This window comes from Diceros bicornis, chromosome 10 (assembly GCF_020826845.1).
Source record: "Diceros bicornis minor isolate mBicDic1 chromosome 10, mDicBic1.mat.cur, whole genome shotgun sequence".
Taxonomy (NCBI): Eukaryota; Metazoa; Chordata; class Mammalia; order Perissodactyla; family Rhinocerotidae; genus Diceros; species Diceros bicornis.
The window spans coordinates 42066204-42087458 of record NC_080749.1 but is presented as its reverse complement, the minus strand read 5'-3'; the positions used below and the strand labels follow the sequence as shown (position 1 = coordinate 42087458).

The following is a 21255-nucleotide window of genomic DNA, read 5'->3' as shown; positions in this document are numbered from 1 at the left end:
GAAAAGATTGTTTCTGAGATTTTAGACGGGGCAATACAAGACTTTCCTTTGGATTATTTTCAAATCTCTTCTTTTTATCTTCACCATTCCTTGAAAAATGTATTCTATAAAATTTGGCTTCTCCTTTTCTAGAAATTTTGACTAAGAGCCACTGTTTGAATATCAAAATTAGATATTCAAATACCATTTAGTCATTTTAGGTTGGTAAAACCAATCGTTGTTATCTTTAATTTATGAGAGAAATTATAAACAAAATTCAAGCTTTCTTAATTACCTTTGAGGGGATAAACTCTATAAATCTTTTATATTTTAATGTGACTTACTTGTTTTGGAAACCTCCTTTGAACACTTTTCATTTCTTAGACCAAGAAAAAAGGCTTACAGATTTTGTTCTCTTTATGTTTTAATTTGAATATAGAATGTTTTCTTTCATAAATACATTTGAAATTTTCAGTCATTATATTTTTATGTTATATTGCCGTGAATTTTTTTGTGAAGTATCTGGCTCTATCTAGTATGAAAAATTTTAAAATTCTGCTATATCATCTAGGTTAAAATTGAGACTCAGTATATCATCTGAAAGATTATATTTATATATTATTTATAATATTTCTAATATTTAGGTATTAGATCTAAATATTTCTAATATTTCGAATATTAGAAATCTAGTCTAAAAGTATACTGGATTACAGTAGTCTTTGTATTATTATTTAAACCACTTGATTTATCAGAGCCAGATTTATATTGCATGTAATTTGAGGAAATTCTCAACATAGGATGTAGATGGTAACCTTAAATTCTAAGGTTTTAAAATAGATTGGTATAGTCTTAAGTATTTTGTTTCTTCACTAATTTAGAAAAATTATGGTATAAGTCATCAAAGAGTCAAATAGTTCTTTAATATTCTAAGTTTTTAATTTTATTTTTAAAACCATGGGCCACATTTGTTTTTTATAAACTTGAACTCAGAACCTGTGAAGTGAAGATCCTTGGATACTGTCTTAAATGAGAGGAATGATGAGTGTATAACTTCTAATCAGCTGTATTATAATTAGAAAGATGATCAGAACTATGTGTAATTCAGCAATTCTGTTCCAAGATGAGACTTAAAATTTATTTTTAGGAATAAAATATAAAAAGCATTGTTACATTAACTAGAAAGTTAATTCAGGTCTTTTTGCTTGTTTGTTTGGTGTTTGGTTTTGAGGTGCAGAATGGTGGCGAACAGCAGATGTTCATACTCGTACAGGGGCAACCTTCTTTCCGCCATTACTGGGAATTCCACCACTGTTTGCTCCTCCAGCCCAGAATCATGATTCTTCTTCATTCCATTCAAGGACTTCAGGAAAAAGTAATCGAAATGGTCCTGACAAAGGTATCCATATTAACTTAAGTGCTGCAAACCCTCCATTCCAATACCTATTTTCAGTAGTTTCAAGTTTAATAATATTTATAGGGCATTGTGCTAGACACTTTCACATTGTCTTGTTTAATCCTTGTAATAACTCTTTGAGATTGGAAGTATTCTCATTTTGCAGCCAAGGTTAAATAAGTTATTCAAGGAAATACTACTTATTTGTCAATGTGGCACAGTCAGGATTTGAACCCAGGTCTTCTAACTCCCAACTCTACTGCTTTTTCCTCTGTATCCCATTACCTCCTTTATATAACCCAATGTAATATATTACTTCTTCTGTAATTAAGCATTAAATTCATTAAAACTAATATCCTAATACTCCTTTTTTATCATTAATATTTCTGAAGTTCATAACTATTGTTAGAATATCATTTGCAAATTATAATAGCATTTTAGATGGTTTATTATCTTTCTTTTCACTTGAGTAGGTGTTTTGGGGAGTTTGCTCTGAAAGGGGAAATATTTGTGTTTAATGATCTTTCTAAACATTTTTTAGTTGAGTGAAATTCACATTAACGTAAAATTAACCACTTTAAAGTGAACAATTCACTGGCATTGAATGCATTCACAATGTTGTGCAAGCACCACCTCTATCTAGTTTCAGAACATTTTCATCACCCCAAAAGGAAACCCCAGACCTGTTAAGCAGTTTCTCCCTATTCTTCCCTCCCCCAGTCCCTGGCAACTACTAGCTTGCACTCTGTCTCTATAGATTTACCTATTGTGAATATCTCGTATAGATGGAATCATATAATATGTAACCTTTTGTGTCTGGCTTCTTTCACTTAGTACAATGTTTTCAAGAGTCATCCACATGGTAGCATATATTATTACTTCATTCCTTTTTATGGCTGAATAATATTCTATTGTATAAACATGCTTATTTTTATTTTCAAGGTGTAAATGGGTCAATAAATGGAAACAGTACATCATCTGTATCTGGTATCAACACATCTGTACCATCCACTACTACTTCAAGTTCCGTGGGACAAACTAAAACTATAAGCTCAGGTGGAGGGAATCGAAAATGTAATCAGGAACAAAACAAAAACCAGCCTTTGGATGCTAGAGCTGACAAAATCAAAGATAAGGTAAGTTATTCTTTGAAGAACAAATATATATCAGATCTGTGCATAAGCATTCTAAAGGTCAAACCAACTGAATCTATGGAATAATTTCTTATGAATTATCAACTCCTATTTTTGCAGATCTTTATTTCTATGGTGTGGTACTAATATTAGGTATCTTAAAAAATAAAATTGTCAGCATCAGTATAAATAATACAAATAGTAATAATAGTTAAGATTTATTGAGAACTTAATACATTGCAGCTCTGCTCTCATTGCTTTGCATGTAACATCTATTTCAATCTTCCCCAATGAGGTAGGTACTATTATTATAAATGGGGAAACAGAACCCCAAAATAGTTGGCCAGTAAGTGGCTAGAATTTAAAATCAGGCAGGTTGATTCCAGAGACCATGCTTTAGGAAAACAAAAACAAAAAACCTTTTATTATGGAAAATTTCAAATATACAAAGTAGACAGAATAGCATAATAATACTGTGCACCCATTATTCAGTTTCAACAGTTATCAACTCATGGCCAACTTTATTTCGTTGTATCCCCAACTGTGCAGGTTATCACTTCAATGCCTCTCAGCTCTAAATTCACCCTTTTCTCCTTTGCCAGTTGGCACAGTATTAGACCTTTAAATAGAGGGTCCTACAGAAACACTGGAAGTGGAAGGGGCTTCTGTTCCTGGTTCTGCTGTTTTCTTTTTGCTCTTATACCGTGGCTGCCAGTGGATGGCATCCTCGCCAGCTGGCAGCTTCTCTGTTGGTTGTAGTCTACACCGTCTAGTGAGTTTCACTGGCATCCCAACAGGCAGCTTATTAGCAAGTTTTGCTGGGACGCCAGTAGGTAACTTTCTAGCTAATTTTACAGGCATCCCAGCTAGCAGCTTCCCAGCAAGTTTTTCTGGCACTGCAGCAGGCAATGTTTCCTGAGTTCCAGCCTTGACCTAACGCCTCAATGAGCTTCTCTGCCATCCAGTGGGCAATAGCCACATCCTCTCCGGCAAAGTCCAAAGCTCAGCCTTGGAGGAGAGAGGCTCACTTCCAAGTTTATCTTTATTTTAGTACACTACCTCAGCCCTACAGGAAGTGGCTGTTCCCTACATCTGCTATTCCAGTATTGTTTAGAGGTCTCTTTATTCCTTTAAGTAGTTCATTATTCTATTACTAGTTAATAACTCTTCTATAAAATTTTCCTGTTCAAATTGCTAATGTGGTTTCTGCTTCCTGACTAGACCTTGTCTGTTATAGAAGGGTTATCAGGGGTCACTGTGAGCCTTTGGATTTCCTCTTCCACATCATGCCAGGGAAGCTGTGACATTTCAACTCATTTAATGTAGGCCATCACCAAGCCTAGGTTTCTTTTATCCAACCAAGTAAGCTGAGATACCTCCAGCTACATGAACTAACACATTATATCCAGAATTTCTAGTAGGTGCACCCATATCAGTGAATTTGGCCTGCTTCCATTTGTAATTTCCTCTTGAGTGAAAGGTCTTGGTTTATCCTGAGTTTAAAGCCTTAGCATCAACTGCAAACATTTTGGAAACAAAGATAATAACCATAGCAGTGTTTTCTCATCTACATTTTTATAAAAACTATTTTCAGGGCTTGGTTTTCTGGGGGAAAAGAATCAAAAGTCACATCACTTTCTCCATTATCTCGGCTGTAATATCAATGGGACTGGGAAGCTTCTGACATCATAGCAAGAAGAGCAAGATATGGGTAGCCATTAACTGCAAATAGCATTGATATGAACTTTAAATCTGAACAGTGTGCCTCCCAGGCTCCAATTTTTAATCCTAAGGAATTATCAAATTTTACTTTGTCCTTTTTCAAGACAGCATCAAGTTCCACATATTTTCAGGGATCAACTGAACAAATAAAGATTTTTTTCCTTTTGCCCAGCATATTTCGTAGAAATACTTCCTCTAGATCTTTCAGTTCTCTTCTTAACAGAAGATAAATGTTTTCTAGAATACAGCAAGTCATATGACAATCTAGGGGAAGGTCATCTGGTGAGGCCAAGAAGCCTAGTGGTACCCATCACAAAAACTCAACAGGATGTACTTAGGCCCCAAGGCAAACATTTCCTTTCCTCTTCAAGCCATCCCACTAAGCACTCGAGCAAATGTGATAAAAGACTCTTGGTTGTCTCCCTCCAGGTTTCAGAGTCATACTCTCCACCTGTTGCTCCTCAGCTGCTCTTCACCCTTCTCCCTTATGGTTTGTTTCAAGGGGATTCCCATTAGTGGGAGTTCCAAAGGCCTATCCCCGTGCTGCTGCCAGCTTCTCCGCATGCCAGACGCTGACTGAAACACCACCTCATTCCTTACTCCTATAGTATTTTGAAGCAAATACCAGACATTATATCACTGGATATATTTCTATATGTATTTCCAAAACTTAAATGTCCACGGTTTTAAACCTTACACTATCCTACCTCTTAGAAGTATCCTTCTCTTTAGAAGTAGTGCTAAAATCTAGTAAAATCTAAAATCGCCAGTGCCTCCACAATGTACAAGGCATTAAGCAAGACTTTGGAGGCATTGATATGAAACAGACCCTGTCCTTAGATCTAATAAGGAATCTACATTGACATTCCTAAGCTAAAGCAGTACTGTTAAAGTAAAAAGTATTTCCAGTAGCAGGTACTAAAAACTTACAGAGGCACCTCTTTAATGAGACAAAAAGATAGATTCTGAGTTACCATAGTGGTGTCTATAGACATCTACGTAGAAATAACACTAGAGAGAGACTGGCTATCAAAATAAAGGATACTAGAACTTAAGATTTCAGAAGACGAGCACCTTTGGGTAATACGTGGTCTGCAGGGATTTGTGGTAGTAGGTTGTTCAAGTAAAATGGACATGAAGAGCATTGGAACTAAAGAAGAAAACCCTATTCTTTTTACCCAGTGTTTTTCAGTTTTAAAAGCTTTTTAAAAATTTCTTCATCAGCACTTTTCGTGTGTAGTTTGAAAACATGTTCTTTAGCCAATTTGATAATCCCTCCTTGGGGGGCAGGATTACTTATCTCAATAATGCTCACTGAAAATCATTAAGTCCAATTCCCACATATAGTCTGCATGTATATTTAGAATAAATATAGATATTTTAAATTGGACAATGTCAGTCACAGACTAAAACACACATACAGCCTATTGAGAAAAAAATGAAACAATTCAAGTTGAATAAAGATCCGCTCCTGTTGCCATACAAGTTATTGTTACCACAGCAGCCAAAACAGTCTTTTTAAAACATAAGTGATTTTTTATGGCTTTAAAATATCATATGTTTCCATTCCCTCCAGTCGTTTCCTATCCCATTCAGAATACAGTGCTTGCCCTGTCTCATCTGACCCCTGCCAGTCCTTATTTCCTACGGCTGTCTCCCTGATTCCCTGCTGTAGCTGGACTAGGTGGCTTCTCTGTTCTTTGAACAGGTCAGACTCGTTTCCAGCTCATGGCTTTTGCCTTTGCTGTTTCCCTGTCTTGAGAGGCTCTTCTCTTCTCTTTATGTGACTGGCTCTTGCTTTCCATTTAGGTCTCAGCTCAGAAAGGTCTTACCTGATAACTGCATCCAAGTCTTCACCCCACCCTACCCCTGCACACACTATCTATCCAATTATCCTGTTGTAGTTATAATATTGATCGCTAAAAACAGTTATTTATATTGTTTGTTGATTCTCCTCTCATGTTCCCACCAGGACAGAATTGCTGTCGGTTTGTCACGCCCTTGTAACCCCAGAGACTAGAGCAACCATGCCTGGTTCATAATAGCCTTGAACTTGTATTTGTTTTGTGATTGAAAGAAATAAGCACACAGTGAAATGAAAGTTCATGGAGAGGGTTCTGAAAAGCTTTCCCAGATTGGATGGAGGGGGAATTAATAAGCTCTTGTTTGATCATTTTTTGACAAACCTAAGAAGACTCATTTTTAAAATGTTTAAATGACAGAAAAGAGACATACTACCTAATTGTGTGTGAATACAAAAGAACTATACACACACACTAATAAGGACTAAGGAGATGAAATTGGTGATATCAAAACTCATTTTTCTCTAATTTCTGGACTTGTCTACTCATGTCTACTTTTTTTTTTCAGTGAGGGAGATTGGCCCTGAGCTAACATCTGTGCCACTCTTTCCTCTATTTTGTATGGGGGTTGCCTCCACAGCATGGCTTAATGAGTGGTGTAGGTCCGCGCCCAGGATCCTAACCCACAAAGCCTGGGCCACTGAAGCAGAGTGTGTGAACTTAACCACTACACCACAGGGCCAGCCCAACTTTTGTTTTTTTAACAGGGGCTAAATTTGTTACCTTATAAAAGCACAGGCTGTTTGCACGCTGTCAGAGTATGCTCTGCAAAGACAACCTGCTTCAGAATCACGTGAAGTAGTTGTTAATGCAGATGCCTGGGACCCAGGCATCTACTGGTTGCTCTAAGTTCTGCAAGTGAACATTACACCCTAAAGCTTTAGACTCTGCACCTCTAGACCCACTCTTGAGTGTAGGCCTCGTTTGTCATGTCATCTTTAAATTAAAAACTACACAGATTATTTGGGTGTTGAAATAATACCCAATAATCCAATAATAATCCAATAATAATAAATTTAGTTTATTTTTCTCTGCTAAATCACTGTAGCTCCCTCATTTCTTTCCTTTCTTAGCCCCTCATAAAACCAAAAGTGGTAACTTCAGTTTAGATTCCTTATGATTTTCATGGTCTTGCTGTACTGTACGTGTACCAAAATCACAACAGATTTTGGTTGCAAAGGAGGAGCTATTTCTCTGCCAAATAAATGGCAGGCTTGATGTTACTATTGTTTCCCTTTAATCTCTACTTTAGTCTGTCTCCTCCTGTGATTCCCACGCTATTCCAATTCAGTTCCTCATTGCTCTGCTTTACTGTGAGGAGAGGAGATAGCTCAGGGAATGATGGTAACTATTAGTCAGTGTATTGAAGGGTGTGTCTCTGGAGGAAGCATTACAGTTGCTAGTTTGGAGCAGTTAACACAGACTACCATTGCAAGCAGACTATAACAGCAGAAGTGACTCTCCTCACTTATGTGCATTTTATTTGATTTAAATCAAATTTCAGAAGGCACAAAGGAAGGAGTGTAGATTTACAACCTAGAACTATGGCTTCAACTTGGCTTCCTGTTGTAGAGGTGTATTGTTGTCTTTCATTCCCCATACCCAATAGTCATGAAAGGCTGTATTTCCATTGAGACTATGAATTTTGTAATTCATTGCTTTTATAATTTATTGCTGCTTTTTCTATATTTTGTTCTTTGTTTTATCTATCAGCAAATGCTATTGAAATATTCCTAAGTAATTTTGGGTCGTACTCAATGTTGTTGCTCTCTCATTTCAACATTTCTCCTTTTCAGTCTTCCTATTGGCAGAGTTTTAACTTGAACATTGTTATGTAGTTATTTAGTTTTAATTCATCTCATGATTTTTCCTGCCTTTATCCACTACTATTGCCTGTTCTTTAAACATAAAACTTTCCTTTCATGTGACCTAATGTCCCTTTCTACCAGCTTTGAATTTTTTTTTCCTATAGAGTCTTAAATGTTCCAGACATTAATCTCTCTATCACATTTTTCTCTCTTTTCTGATGTGAAATATAAAAAATTAAATCTAACTAAAGCAGCCCCTAAGTCTTTTGCTACCTATTTTATCTTCTCTACAGCACTTGCTACTGTATAAAATTATTTGCTTTTATATCAGTCATCTGTCTACTCTAACACCACACCCATTAAGTAAGTTTCAGGAAGGCAAAGGCTCTGTCTTAGACATCATTGTAGTCCAGCACATAGAAAGGTGTGTTTGGCATGTAATGTGTAAATATTTGGCTACTGACACTATCTGCATAAAGAAAGCTAAATATAGAACTTGAATATATGTCACACTTATTGGAGTTATTTTGTAAATTGCTCTTTTTAATTTGTTGTACGTTTTGAAGCATGGCAGTCATATGAGTGGATCTACATATATAGTATATTGATGTTTCCAATATTCTGTACATGACAGAGCTTGTACTTTTTATTGGAGAATTCCTGTCAGAGAAGTTAATTTGATCAGTTTGTTGGATAATTACCCTTACAACATGTGACTTTTCCTTTTTCTTAAAATGACATTTTGAGATTGAATATATCATTTGAAAATTAAAAGAGCATACCCTTTACTGATACTTGAATTTTTCCAAAAATAAAGTCTTGCTAAAAATCTTGTCTTTATCCAGAAACCAAGGAAGAAAGCTATGGAAAGTTCTAGCAACAGTGATAGTGATTCGGGCACATCATCAGACACCTCAAGTGAGGGCATTAGTAGTAGTGATTCAGATGATCTAGAGGAAGATGAAGAAGATCAAAGTATTGAAGAAAGTGAAGATGATGATTCTGATTCAGAGAGTGAAGCACAACATAAAAGTAACAACCAGGTATAAATAATTTCATTGGCAGTTATCTACACATTATTTATATTTAGGAATTAATTGGTTTATCTTGACTCTCAAAGTCTATAAAGTTTAAAGTTAATCATTGCCTTTTGTTCTTACTACTTTTTTTTTTTCTTTGGTGAGCAAGATTGGCCCTGAGCTAACATCTGTTGCCAGTTCTCTTTTTTGCTTGAGGAAGATTGTTGCTGAGCTGACGTGTGTGCTAATCTTCCTCTGTTTATATATGGGATGCCCCCATAGCATGGCTTGATGAGTGGTGCGTAGGTCCGCACCCAGGATCTGAACCCACGAACCCCAGGCCACCAAAGCGGAGCACATGAACTTAACCACTATGCCACTGGGCTGGCCCCTAGTTCTTAACTTTTGTGCAAGAAAGAATAGGAGATGGAGAAACATTTTTAAAGGGACATTTGGTATATTATTAGTGAGCTTTATATATCTATCATAAATCATAGGAACACTTTTTAAAGCATCCCTTTTTCCTCCTAGTTTTACTGCTTAATGTTCTGTGTTTTAATAGATGTTGAGAAGTTGCCTTTTAATTTTTATTTACAGGTGCTATTACATGGTATTTCAGACCCAAAAGCAGATGGACAGAAAGTAACTGAAAAAGCCCAGGAAAAAAGAGTACACCAGCCATTACCTCTTGTGTCTGAATCCCAGACTCACTCATCATTCCAGTCCCAGCAGAAGCAGCCTCAGGTTTTGTCACAGCAGCTTCCATTTATTTTCCAAAGCTCTCAGGCAAAGGAGGAATCTGTGAACAAACACACAAGTGTAATACAGTCTACGGGATTGGTGTCCAATGTGAAACCTTTATCTTTGATAAATCAAGCCAAAAAGGAAACTTACATGAAACTCATAGTTCCTTCTCCTGATGTACTTAAAGCAGGGAATAAAAATACCTCTGAAGAATCTAGTCCTTTGACCAGTGAATTGCGATCCAAACGGGTGAGTTAAAAATTATTTATGGAAGAATTTTATTAGTAGAAAAAAAGCTTTTATGTAGTCTTACAATATACAAGTTTAAATTTTACTCTTATGTTTATACTTTCTTAGTCACCAGGAATAGAATATGCACATCAGAAAACTAAATTTCTCTGATTTTATATTTACATATTCATCTGTTTAATATATTTTTGGCAACATAATCATGTCATTTTCCCCCAGGTTTAATGATTTAGCAGTGAGAGGAGAAATATATTTGAATAAGACATACTTCGCAATTACTTTTGTTTAAAATCAATGTCCTTTTTTTCTATCAATATATTTTTTTAAAGAAATGAACTCTTGAGTAATTTACCTCTATAATCCTATGATTTATCAATTTTAAGTATAAAAATCCTTTATAAAGAGTCATTTTCTTTTGCCATTCTTAATGAATTATATGAAATAAAAAATATTTTGAGTAACTTTTACTTATACAAACACCAGAACCACTCATCATAGAATTTTTTTATCTTTATTTTCTTGCTGTTGATTTTATATTACTATATAGTTTACATTCATATGTCCAGTGGAATTCTAGTAATTAAATTACCAATGCTTTTTATTCTAGAACCAGCCTAGAGGAGAGAAAAAATATTATATTTGAACACAGTATCCCATCTTCTGGTTACAAAAATTATCGTTAGGTGCCCTAATCATTAGATAACACTTGTAGAGCACTTATTGCTTGCCAGCCACTGTTTTAAGTGCTGAACGTGCATTTACTCCTTGGATTCTAACATCTATAAGTGCTACTTATATTATTATACCCATTTATAGATGATCAATTTGAGATTCGTAGAACCTAAATAAGTCTCCCAAGATCACACTGCTAGTTAGTGATGGAGCTAGGATTCAAACCTAGGCAGTGTGGTGCTAGAGTCCTTGCTCTAAAACACTATGATATGCTGCCTTTCTTTCTTAAAAAAGTCACAGGTGTTCTTGTCCATTGACTCTTATTTTACTGTGAAGAATTTAAGAACAGGGTCAAGGAAAAATTACTTCAACAAATCAGGCTTTTTTGAGAATTTAAATGAGTGGTTCTCAAGCCTACGTATACATTAGAATCACCTGGGAAACTTTAAAAAACAAATACCACTTTAGAACAATTAAATCAGGATCTCTTGTGTTGGGACTAAGGTATTACATGTCTAAAAAGCTTCCCAGTTGATTCAAATATGCAACCAGATTTGAGAACCACTGATCTAAATGAAATGGCCAATGGTATCATAATATCATGCATGTGATAACTTGTAATGCACTGCTCAATCATAAGAAAGTATTATTATTGGCATCACATTATTGACTCTCCATGAGTAAATTAAAAATTACATTTGGGTTATTTTAATTTTTCATTAATGTATATTCCACTTTAAGATAAATGAATTTACAGAGCCACCTCGAGTTATTGGCATTATGAAAGGTTTCTTAATTTTTTCAGTTTCTTAAATGTTTCTTATTTAAACAATTTTGTATGACTGCCTATTAGAAAGTCATTTATTAAACACTTGCTTAATAAATGTAGCCAAGGTAGGCTTTCTACACAAATGATCTTATGTAATCCTTACAAAATTGTGTGAGGTAAAGAAACTAAGGCTCAGAGAGGTTAAATCACTTGCAAACATCACATAACAAGTTTAGAGTAGAAGGATTTTAAACCAAAGTCATTCTGATTTCAAAGCCCTTGATTAAGATGAAATAATTTGGTATTTCTGAAATGATAATGGTAGTTAATGGTAAATATTTTGTGTGAATGGACATTCACATTAAGCTCAACTCTAAATGACTTTATCTACTTTTTATTGGTACTTAGTATTGAGTTAAAGGGTATCTATAAATAACTTCTCTTACATCAGTTCTCTTTATGACAGTCTAACATAGAATTTTGCTTTATTTCTTTTTTTTTATGGTTTTTAAATTTTTTTATTGTAAACGTGTAAATGGTTTTATTTTTTTTTTAGTTTTTTGTTTATTGCAGTAACATTGGTTTATAACATCGTATAAATTTCAGGTGTACATCATTATACTTCTATTTCTGCATAGATTACATCATGTTCACCACCCAAATACTAATTACAACCCATCACCACACACATGTGCCGAATTATCCCTTTCGCCCTCCTCCCTTTCCACTTCCCCTCTGGTAACCACCTATCCAATCTCTGTCTCTATGTGTTTGTTTATTGTTGTTATTATCTACTACTTAATGAAGGAAATCATATGGTATTTGACCTTCTCCCTCTGACTTATTTCACTTTGCATAATACCCTCAATGTCCATCCATGTTGTCACAAATGGCTGGATTTCATCGTTTATTATGGCTGAGTAGTATTCCATTGTGTATATATACCACATCTTATTTCTTATGATAGTCTCAGATGTTTCATGCTACCTGCTATGTATCTGTCCCCCTCACTAGTTTATAATTTTCTTGAGTGTTATTTAATCACTGCGTCCTTCCATACCCTTACACTGTAGACTTTTAATTCAAATCAGTATACATGAATTGGATATATAGACTAGGAGTGAATTTTCCTTATCGAGTTTGAGGATTTTTTTGTGGTCTACAGAGACTCAGATAGGGGCTGGGGGAACAAGAGCTGGAGGTAGGACAAAGCTTCGACCCTGTCTCTCTCCATACTCCTGTTATCCAAGTGGTTATCTTAAAGCAGCAAGACAATTGCTACTATACAAGTCTCAATTTTCTCCCCTTTTACTTCTTATGTACCACCCCTAATATCAAAAAGGACAACGTGTTTGCTGTAAAAGAGTAACTGATACTAGTCTTGGGATACACTACAATGATCTTTGATTATTTTTGAAAACCTTCAGGTGTCAATATATGGGAATTGATTCTTCAGAATTATAGAGTGAGGAGCAATTTCAGATTTTAAAATATAAAACTAAAGAGAAAGTTTTTATTTTCCTGGCTATTTTGATCCTATGTATTTAGAAGGAAAATTTACTACCTATTAAAAAAGAGTACAAAATGATTATGTGACATAATTTTGTACTAAGAAATGAAAACACACTAACTTCTGCTGAAAATTTAAATCAGTATTTACGAAGTAAGAAGTATATGTACATTATATATATACTTATACAATATATAATATGTAATATTTATATAGCATATAAATATTAAGTATATTAAAGTATTTTATGTAAGAATTTTGCTATAAAATTCTTTTTAAAACGTAAAGGCAATTATTTAGCATAATTTCCATATTTTATTCACTGAACACATACTAGTTAAGCACTTTCTCTTTGTGAGGCATTGCCTTAGGTACAAATATTATATGACAGTCTTTATAAAGAATTAACTTAATTTTCTAAACTAATACAGTGAAGATGTTAAATAAGATAAAGAGGTTTATATAGGAATTGCTTATTGCTTGTTAGTAGCGGTGCTTTAAAATAGATAATGTCATTCTATATCACATTCCATCTGCATTTGTACTTGTGAAATACCTACTACAAATCTTTGCTGACTTGAGTGTTAAGAGCCTGGATCCGATGCTAACAGCACTGCTGATTTTAATTTCAAGGCAACCATTTTCATTACAGAATTTTACCTTCTGAAATTCAACTCTATTTCTCTTAACTTAAATATTTTAATTATTCTACTTCAGCTTATTTTTATATATTATTATAATTATATAAATTTAATAAAATCCACATGATTTTATTCTTTTCAAGAAGATTCTGATAGCCAAATAATTTTTTGTTTCTTATTTACAGATGTAAATTTTATGGCTTAATGGTTTACAAATTAATTTTTCCCCAGAAAAGCATAATTTTTCTAAACTGTTTTATTATACTCTTTCCATTGCTAATGTACGGAAGGCACTCTAAAGTAGACCCACAGAATGTTGAGCCAGCATTCCCACCAGCTTCGTAGCATGTATACCACAGGTAGTACAGGGTCGAATGTAAGGAGATAAAGGAGCTCAAAGGATAGAGGCAATGAGAGCTTTTGGTTAGGACAAACATGGAAAGCTTCTTGGGTTGGATTTTGAAGAATGAACAGGATTTTACCACCTGGAAATTTATAAGAGAAGGATGTTTCGTGCAGAGAAAATGATCATAACAAAATGTGGAGGTGGTGAAAGTATGATATGCACAGGGCATGGCAAATAGACCAGTTCGACTAGAAAGGTATGTTAGTGCCTACTTGAAAAGTAATTTGAATATCAAAATTAAGTATTTAGACTTTATGAAGTTGGCAATAATGGAGGAGGCTCTAAAGCTTTTGATCAAAGAGCTAATAATAAAATAAGTTTTACATTAAGATAAAATTGGCATTGGTGTATAGCATATATTGGGAGTTGAGTGGCAAGAAATGATGGTATGGCTTAAATTGGAGCAGTACTTCAATGAAAGAATTCAAGAGACACAGTCATATGGCTGACTTGGAAAAAAGAAAAGTGAAGGATGTTTTTAGGGTTTCAGGTTCAGATTATTGAGAAAATGGGAGCAATAGTAATGAGAGGGGGACAGTCAAGAAACATATATTTTGAAGGAGAAAGACTAATTGAATTTTAAACCTCTAGCCAATGTTCAGCAACCAACTAGTCATCACTGCCACTACTTTTATAGCACTTGTATATCTTGATTTAAATTTGTATATGAGCAGCTGTTGTCAGATACTGAAGGCAAGTAAAAGTAATCTTTGTTCTTATGGTACATTGTTGTTTTGTTTTTTAACTTATGTTTCAACAGGAACAATATAAACAGACATTCCCAGCACAGTTAAAGAAACAGGAGTCATCTAAGAGCCTGAAGAAGGTTATTGCAGCTTTGTCAAATCCAAAAGCAACCTCTAGTTCACCAGCACATCCAAAACAAACATTAGAAAACAACCACCATAATCCATTCTTGACAAATGCACTTTTAGGTAATCATCAACCAAATGGAGTTATTCAAACTGTCATTCAAGAAGCTCCTCTAGCACTTACTACCAAAACTAAAATGCAGAGTAAGATTAATGAAAACATTGCTAATGCAAGTAGCACCCCTTTTTCCTCACCTGTAAATTTGAGTACAAGTGGGAGAAGAACCCCTGGCAATCAGACAACTGTAATGCCCTCTGCCTCTCCCACACTACATAGTCAAGGGAAGGAAAAAGCAGTTAGCAATAATGTCAACACAGTAAAAACACAGCATCACTCTCATCCTCCAAAATCTTTAGTGGAGCAGTTTAGGGGAACAGATTCAGACATTCCCAGTAGTAAAGATTCTGAAGATTCAAATGAAGATGAAGAGGAAGAAGATGAGGAAGATGATGAAGATGATGAATCTGATGATAGCCAATCAGGTTATTTTCTATTTTGAGATTTAAATTATTTCTCTAAATGCTTTGTGCACCAAAATATTCTAAAGAGGTTCCTAATTCACAGACTTATAATCATTGTTATTCACTATGTGTCACACAGCTTTGTGCCTTTCTATAATGTGTTAGTAAAATATAAGAGTAAATGAAATTGGAAATACTAAGTTAAATTCTCAGCTTTGTTAATTCACTTAACATTAAACAAATAATAACTTTAAAGTGAATATAAATAATGCATGAATTAAGAAATAATTTCACAAACTTGCTTAATTTTCATTTAGGACCATTTCATTCAGGACCACTCATTTGTCCTTTTTTCATCTCTTCTGCTACTTGTTAAAATGTGTCACTAGATGTCTTGAACAAAGGTAAAATTGTAGTCACAGTCATTCAGAAAGTACCAAAAACCTAAATCCCTATGAATGTTCATTAGCAACACAGAATTTATTTAATAACATAATAGAGTACTCTCTGATTTTATTTTGATTCACTTTCTAGTTTGGGGTTTTTTGTTTTTTTTTTTTAACCTTCTTTTTGTTTTATTCCTCTAAACTCTCCTTGTTCCACAGAAGATTGAAAACATAAACTATAAGATAGCTTAAATTTTAAATACAAAGATGAAATACATATTATAAAAGTTCTTGGATTCGTTACCGGTCAGCAACAAATCCACCTGTAAATTTTCTAGCTGCCAATAGGAATAGGAAAATACAGTCAATTACACAATTTAAAGTGTCTAGAATGTTAAAAACAACTTACTTGCAACTTTTCTTGATAATATTTTTTTCCTGGGGCTCTCATAAACACAACTTTGCGTGATAGATAATGAATATCAATATTAATAACTTTCAAAGACAAATTTTTATAATGAGCATCAATGTAGGCAGATAATACTACACAAAACATCATTCCACAAAAGCTATTGTTCTAGGATCCCTTAAGACAGTCCAAGTATCAGTCCTATGTTCATCAAATTTAATCCAGGAATAGATTTTACATATCTGTAAGAATGGATGCGTTTATGGGACTACAGTGCTAGAACAAACTTAAATTATTAAATCTTTAAATTATCCCACACAATGATATCTGAAATCCTAGTCTTTTGTGAAGACTCAGAAGCTTGATGAAGTCTTGCACCTAAATAGAATTAACTACAACTAAAAAAGCCAAGAATCTCCCCCAGCAAATTGTTTTATTTTACCTCAAAGCCCAGATGAAACGATAGTGGTAGTTCCAGGCTTCTCTTTCTCATACTGAACCTAGTAGACTTCTTAAGCTATTGGAATCTATTAATTTAAATAATCAATTCTATTCCCTCTATACTTTAGCTTCTCCATTAAATTAAAAGTGATTTTGAAGCCGCTAAGCCGAACTCATGTGAATAGTGTCATGTGAGAACTGTTTTATGATTAAAGTTTTGAGTAAAACAGATACTTTTATTGAAGAATTTTGAGTATTTATAGCCTGCATACATTGTACTCAAATAGCTTGCAAGATAGTAATTTTTACATTTAATCTTCAGGAAAATTGCTCATTTGAGTTCTTAATCACAGATGCTGATTCCTGAACTCTTCCCTTTAGATACAAACTGCAAACTGTTGGTAATTATCTAGTTATAATATACAAATGCTTCTTTTACTTCCCAGAATCAGATAGTAATTCAGAATCAGATACAGAAGGATCAGAAGATGATGATGATGATGATAAAGACCAAGATGAATCAGATAGTGATACTGAAGGAGAGAAAACTTCAATGAAACTGAATAAAACAACTTCCTCTGTCAAAAGCCCTTCCATCAGTCTCACAGCTCACTCAACACCTCGTAACCTCCACATAGCAAAAGCCCCAGGCTCTGCTCCTGCTGCCTTATGTTCTGAATCCCAGTCACCTGCTTTTCTTGGCACACCTTCTTCCACACTTACTTCAAGTCCAAACTCTGGTACCTACACTTTATTTTTATTATTATAAAGTAGAAGTCAAACCCTAGCAAGAATTCTTATTTATACAGTGTTCAAGGGATGATCTCAGTAGAATCAAGCGTTACAGCTAGATTTTAGGTTGACTAAGAAAGGTCAGTATGTATTTTCAAAGGATGTGACCCATTACCATTTTTATTCTCTGTGCTTCCTATTTAAGAACCTGATTGATGACAGCTCTTGATTTTGAATACTTTCCTGCTTTTGTGTTCAGTTTATGCTTCTAGAATTTAGAATTTGATTGACAGAGTTTTTTGTACTTTATAAAAATGAGCTCACTTGGGTACTTAAGATGCAGTTGCATATCTGCCTAACATTTAGCCAATGTCATTTGTATTAGTGAGTAGCATTATTATTCCATTAACATGTTTGACCTTATATAAACTTCTAGAGGTCTTCATTAAAAGTTTTTACATTAATATTCCAAAACTACTCTCTATTCTCATTTCAATAGCTAAGAAAATATAGAGGTATACAGAAAAGATTATGTTGTTTTACTTATTTCACTCTTTTCTTGGAAATTTCTAGTTTTGCTTTCATTTGCCACAAACCAGTATGATATTCTACCAATTTTAAGATGCATGTATTTGTGAAACTTGGTCATTGTCTATGAAAGATTTTACATATAATCATAACTGAATTCCTTTGTACTTTAGGTTAATTAAAAGACCTAGTGGTGTTTTTGACTCTGGATTTATATGAACAAAGAAGTTATATTATTTTTAAATGAGCTACCTGTTAAAATTTTTTAGCATCTTAAAACTCATATTTTCAAAGAAAACAACTCTACATGGCTTTCTGAAACCTCTATCAACTAATACCCTCCTACTTCTTTAGCTATTTCTTCAATACAAAATGAGAGGAAAGCTATATATTTTTGTCTTGCATTGTATTTTCTTTAGAGATAAAAACTAGTTATTCTGTCATGCAGACCAAAGAAAAAAGAAAAAAAAACTCTCTATACAATGTGTTTTGTTGAAAACCATCTAAAAGTAATGTAAAAGTTGCAGAAATACACTAAATAATCCAAGTCATTAAGATATATTATTTAAAGAAAAGTTTCAAAACTATCAAAAACTTGTCGTCTATATAAACTAATCTTTTATGTTAACTGCTTGAATTTTCTTGAAGGCAGTTCCAAAAGAAGAAGAGTAACAGATGAACGTGAACTGCGTATTCCTTTGGAATATGGGTATGCAAAATAAGATTTCTCTTTTTGCTTTCCCCCATGTATTATGCATGTTTGATTTCTCATTTTCTACTATTAATAAAAGAAGTGAATATACTGCATAATATTGATTAGAGCAGAAGAGCTAGAGCAAAGGGCAAAGAAGTCGATATATTAGAAAACTGAAATGAAGGCTAACCACTGTGTTAAGATGTGGCAGAGCTGGGATGGGATCGCACAGCCAGGTGGGAATATGACTGAGAAAGAAGCAAGAGTAAATCATTTGGCAAAGGGCAGGGACACGTTAAGAGTGCTAGAGGTTTTTGTGAAAATAGAATTAACGGACAATGAAAGCCACTGTGGACAAAAGTGAGAGACTTGAGCAGAGTTTGGCTAAAGTGGTTTAATTAAAACTGAAAAGTTTCACACTGGAGGTACGTGATCCTCGAAGCACGGAGAGCCAGATTTACTTTACTCTTCTCACTTAACGCTTTTCAGATGTAAAAACTCAGTACACATTGACACATTACTGAGTATGTCCAAATATTCCAATACCAGTTATGATTTCTAAAAAATTCAGTGAAGTTTAATATGTGTAAATTGCGTCTTTGATTAGTTTTTTAGTTGAATTACTTAGCTAAAAAGCTAAATAACTTTAATAGTAAATGTATTTCAGTTGTATGATTAGGGGTTTATATTTGTTTTCTTTGTATTTTTCATGTTTTCTAAAGAGCATGTGTTCGTAAAAACAAATTTTTTTAAGCTTTCTTAAAATTAAGTATGTTATAACCCTCATTTCTGTTATGTGTAGCTGGCAGAGAGAGACAAGAATAAGAAACTTTGGAGGGCGCCTTCAAGGAGAAGTAGCGTATTATGCTCCATGTGGAAAGAAACTTAGGCAGTACCCTGAAGTAATAAAGGTACATACTTTTCACCAAATAACATACATTTGGTGCCTATTAAGCATGCTTATGGAAAAAAAAAAAGTGCACTCCTTTCTCAGATAAAGTTCCTTGATACAAAATATTCTCTTGTATGGGACTAATGCACTTAACCTAAATTGATCTCCTATAAATCCATAGCCCCTTGATAGAATATGCAGAAACATTAGTGTCCTGAAGATAGCTATACATCAAAGCTGGGTTGTAATTATTAAAACCTGAAGTGGAAAAATATGTGATTTTTTCAGTATCTCAGCAGAAATGGAATAATGGATATCTCAAGGGACAATTTCAGCTTCAGTGCAAAAATAAGAGTGGGTGACTTCTATGAAGCCAGAGATGGACCGCAGGTATCCACTTTTTAAAAAGTATAGTCTTTGAACCAAAAAGTAGTACCATAACCTAAATGAAGTAAATTTCACTACACTCTGGAGCATTGCCTTTTGTTAGTTAATTCGTATAGCTATACATATAACTTTGTGGTAAACACTCCAAGGCCTCAATTTACTGTGTTTCAGTGACAAGGAGCTTTGACATAGTAGATGTCTTTTTCAAATTTTTTAAGTAAATTTTTTCCTGTTTATTAATTCTGTCAATAATTTTACAGTTTATATAGGTATTAAAATATCTGCATGTTCATGTGAAATATAGGAAAACATTAGTTCCCTGAAAGGTAAACAGTTTTTTAAAAATTAGTTTGGATAGGAAAAATATGTTGTTATAAATCAGTCCAAAACAGGATAAATATGCCTTAGTTTTCTGGAAGGACCTTGTCCATTTGATTATTCCATGCTACATGATCCATTTTCACAAGTTGGTAATTTGGGGGCTGAGAGGTGGGTTGCCTTAATATTAGATGAGTGAAATTTCTGCTTTTTGCAGAAATTGAATTTTTACATTAATTACACACATTTCTGAAAATATCACTACAGCTCCCTTTGAGCTTGAGTGTTGAGTACACAAGTTCACTAATCAGCACAGAGAACCCACTGCGGAGACCTTGTTTCCTATGTTTCCTTTCAAGTTTTGCCTTTGTTCCTTACTTGGATTCAGCTACATATGCTTATTATTCCCTTTAACTTTATCAGCTCCATTGAAACAGGTCCTAATTAAGGAGTGAGGAGACCTAGATTCTTGTTAATCCATGAAATAGTTTTGTGATTTCAAACAACAACAAAATAATGCCCGCCTTTTCCTGAAATTTTTTATTTGCAAAATAGAGACAATAACAATTTTACTTCTACCTCATAAGATTATGGTGAGGTCAAAATGAGATCATATGCATGAAAATGTTTCAAAAGGTTAAAATGCTCAGTCAACTGAAGTTGATATTTTCCTTCTTGATTGAAACTGTCTCGCTTTTGGCCATTATAATGCACAGAAAGAAATTTTTTCTGGCAATTAATATTTTCTATTGTGAATAGGCAAGCTTTTCCATCCTATCTTACCCTCTAATTTTATAGTTATAGAAATAGAAAAGGCCTTCCTAATTCTGCAAGAGGTTTATTTTGAAAGCTCAAAGATTAAGGAATTTTCTAAGATCACACAGCCTCAACCAGGAGAGACATAACTAGAACTCGAGGTTTCCGACAGTGTTCCTTTGCATTCATTGTAGAACCTATTTTCCATTGTCGTCCATGACTTTTTTTTTTAATTTTATTTATTTATTTTTTCCCCCAAAGCCCCAGTAGATAGTTGTATGTCATAGCTGCACATCCTTCTAGTTGCTGCATGTGGGACACGGCCTCAGCATGGCCGGAGAAGCGGTGCGTCAGTGCGCGCCCTGGATCCGAATCCGGGCCGCCAGCAGCGGAGCGCGCACACTTAACTGCTAAGCCATGGGGCCGGCCCCTGTGACTTTTTAAGGAACAAGTTATATCCAGATCCACTTA

General features: G+C 34.3%; 1 protein-coding gene across 16 annotated transcripts in view; it reads left to right on the top strand.

Moving 5' to 3' along the window:
• BAZ2B (bromodomain adjacent to zinc finger domain 2B) overlaps positions 1-21255 on the top strand; it is a 383461-nt gene that overhangs the window by 271217 nt on the left and 90989 nt on the right. For 8 of the 16 annotated variants that reach the window (XM_058549063.1, XM_058549049.1, XM_058549047.1 and 5 more), the window contains 9 exons: positions 1208-1375; positions 2315-2508; positions 8743-8940; positions 9514-9909; positions 14668-15262; positions 16924-17217; positions 18386-18446; positions 19234-19342; positions 19612-19713. In XM_058549063.1, the coding sequence (XP_058405046.1) occupies positions 1208-1375; positions 2315-2508; positions 8743-8940; positions 9514-9909; positions 14668-15262; positions 16924-17217; positions 18386-18446; positions 19234-19342; positions 19612-19713 (2117 nt within the window). The remainder of the gene's footprint in view (positions 1-1207; positions 1376-2314; positions 2509-8742; positions 8941-9513; positions 9910-14667; positions 15263-16923; positions 17218-18385; positions 18447-19233; positions 19343-19611; positions 19714-21255) is intronic. The other 8 variants (XM_058549053.1, XM_058549055.1, XM_058549059.1 and 5 more) reach the window with 4 other exon arrangements.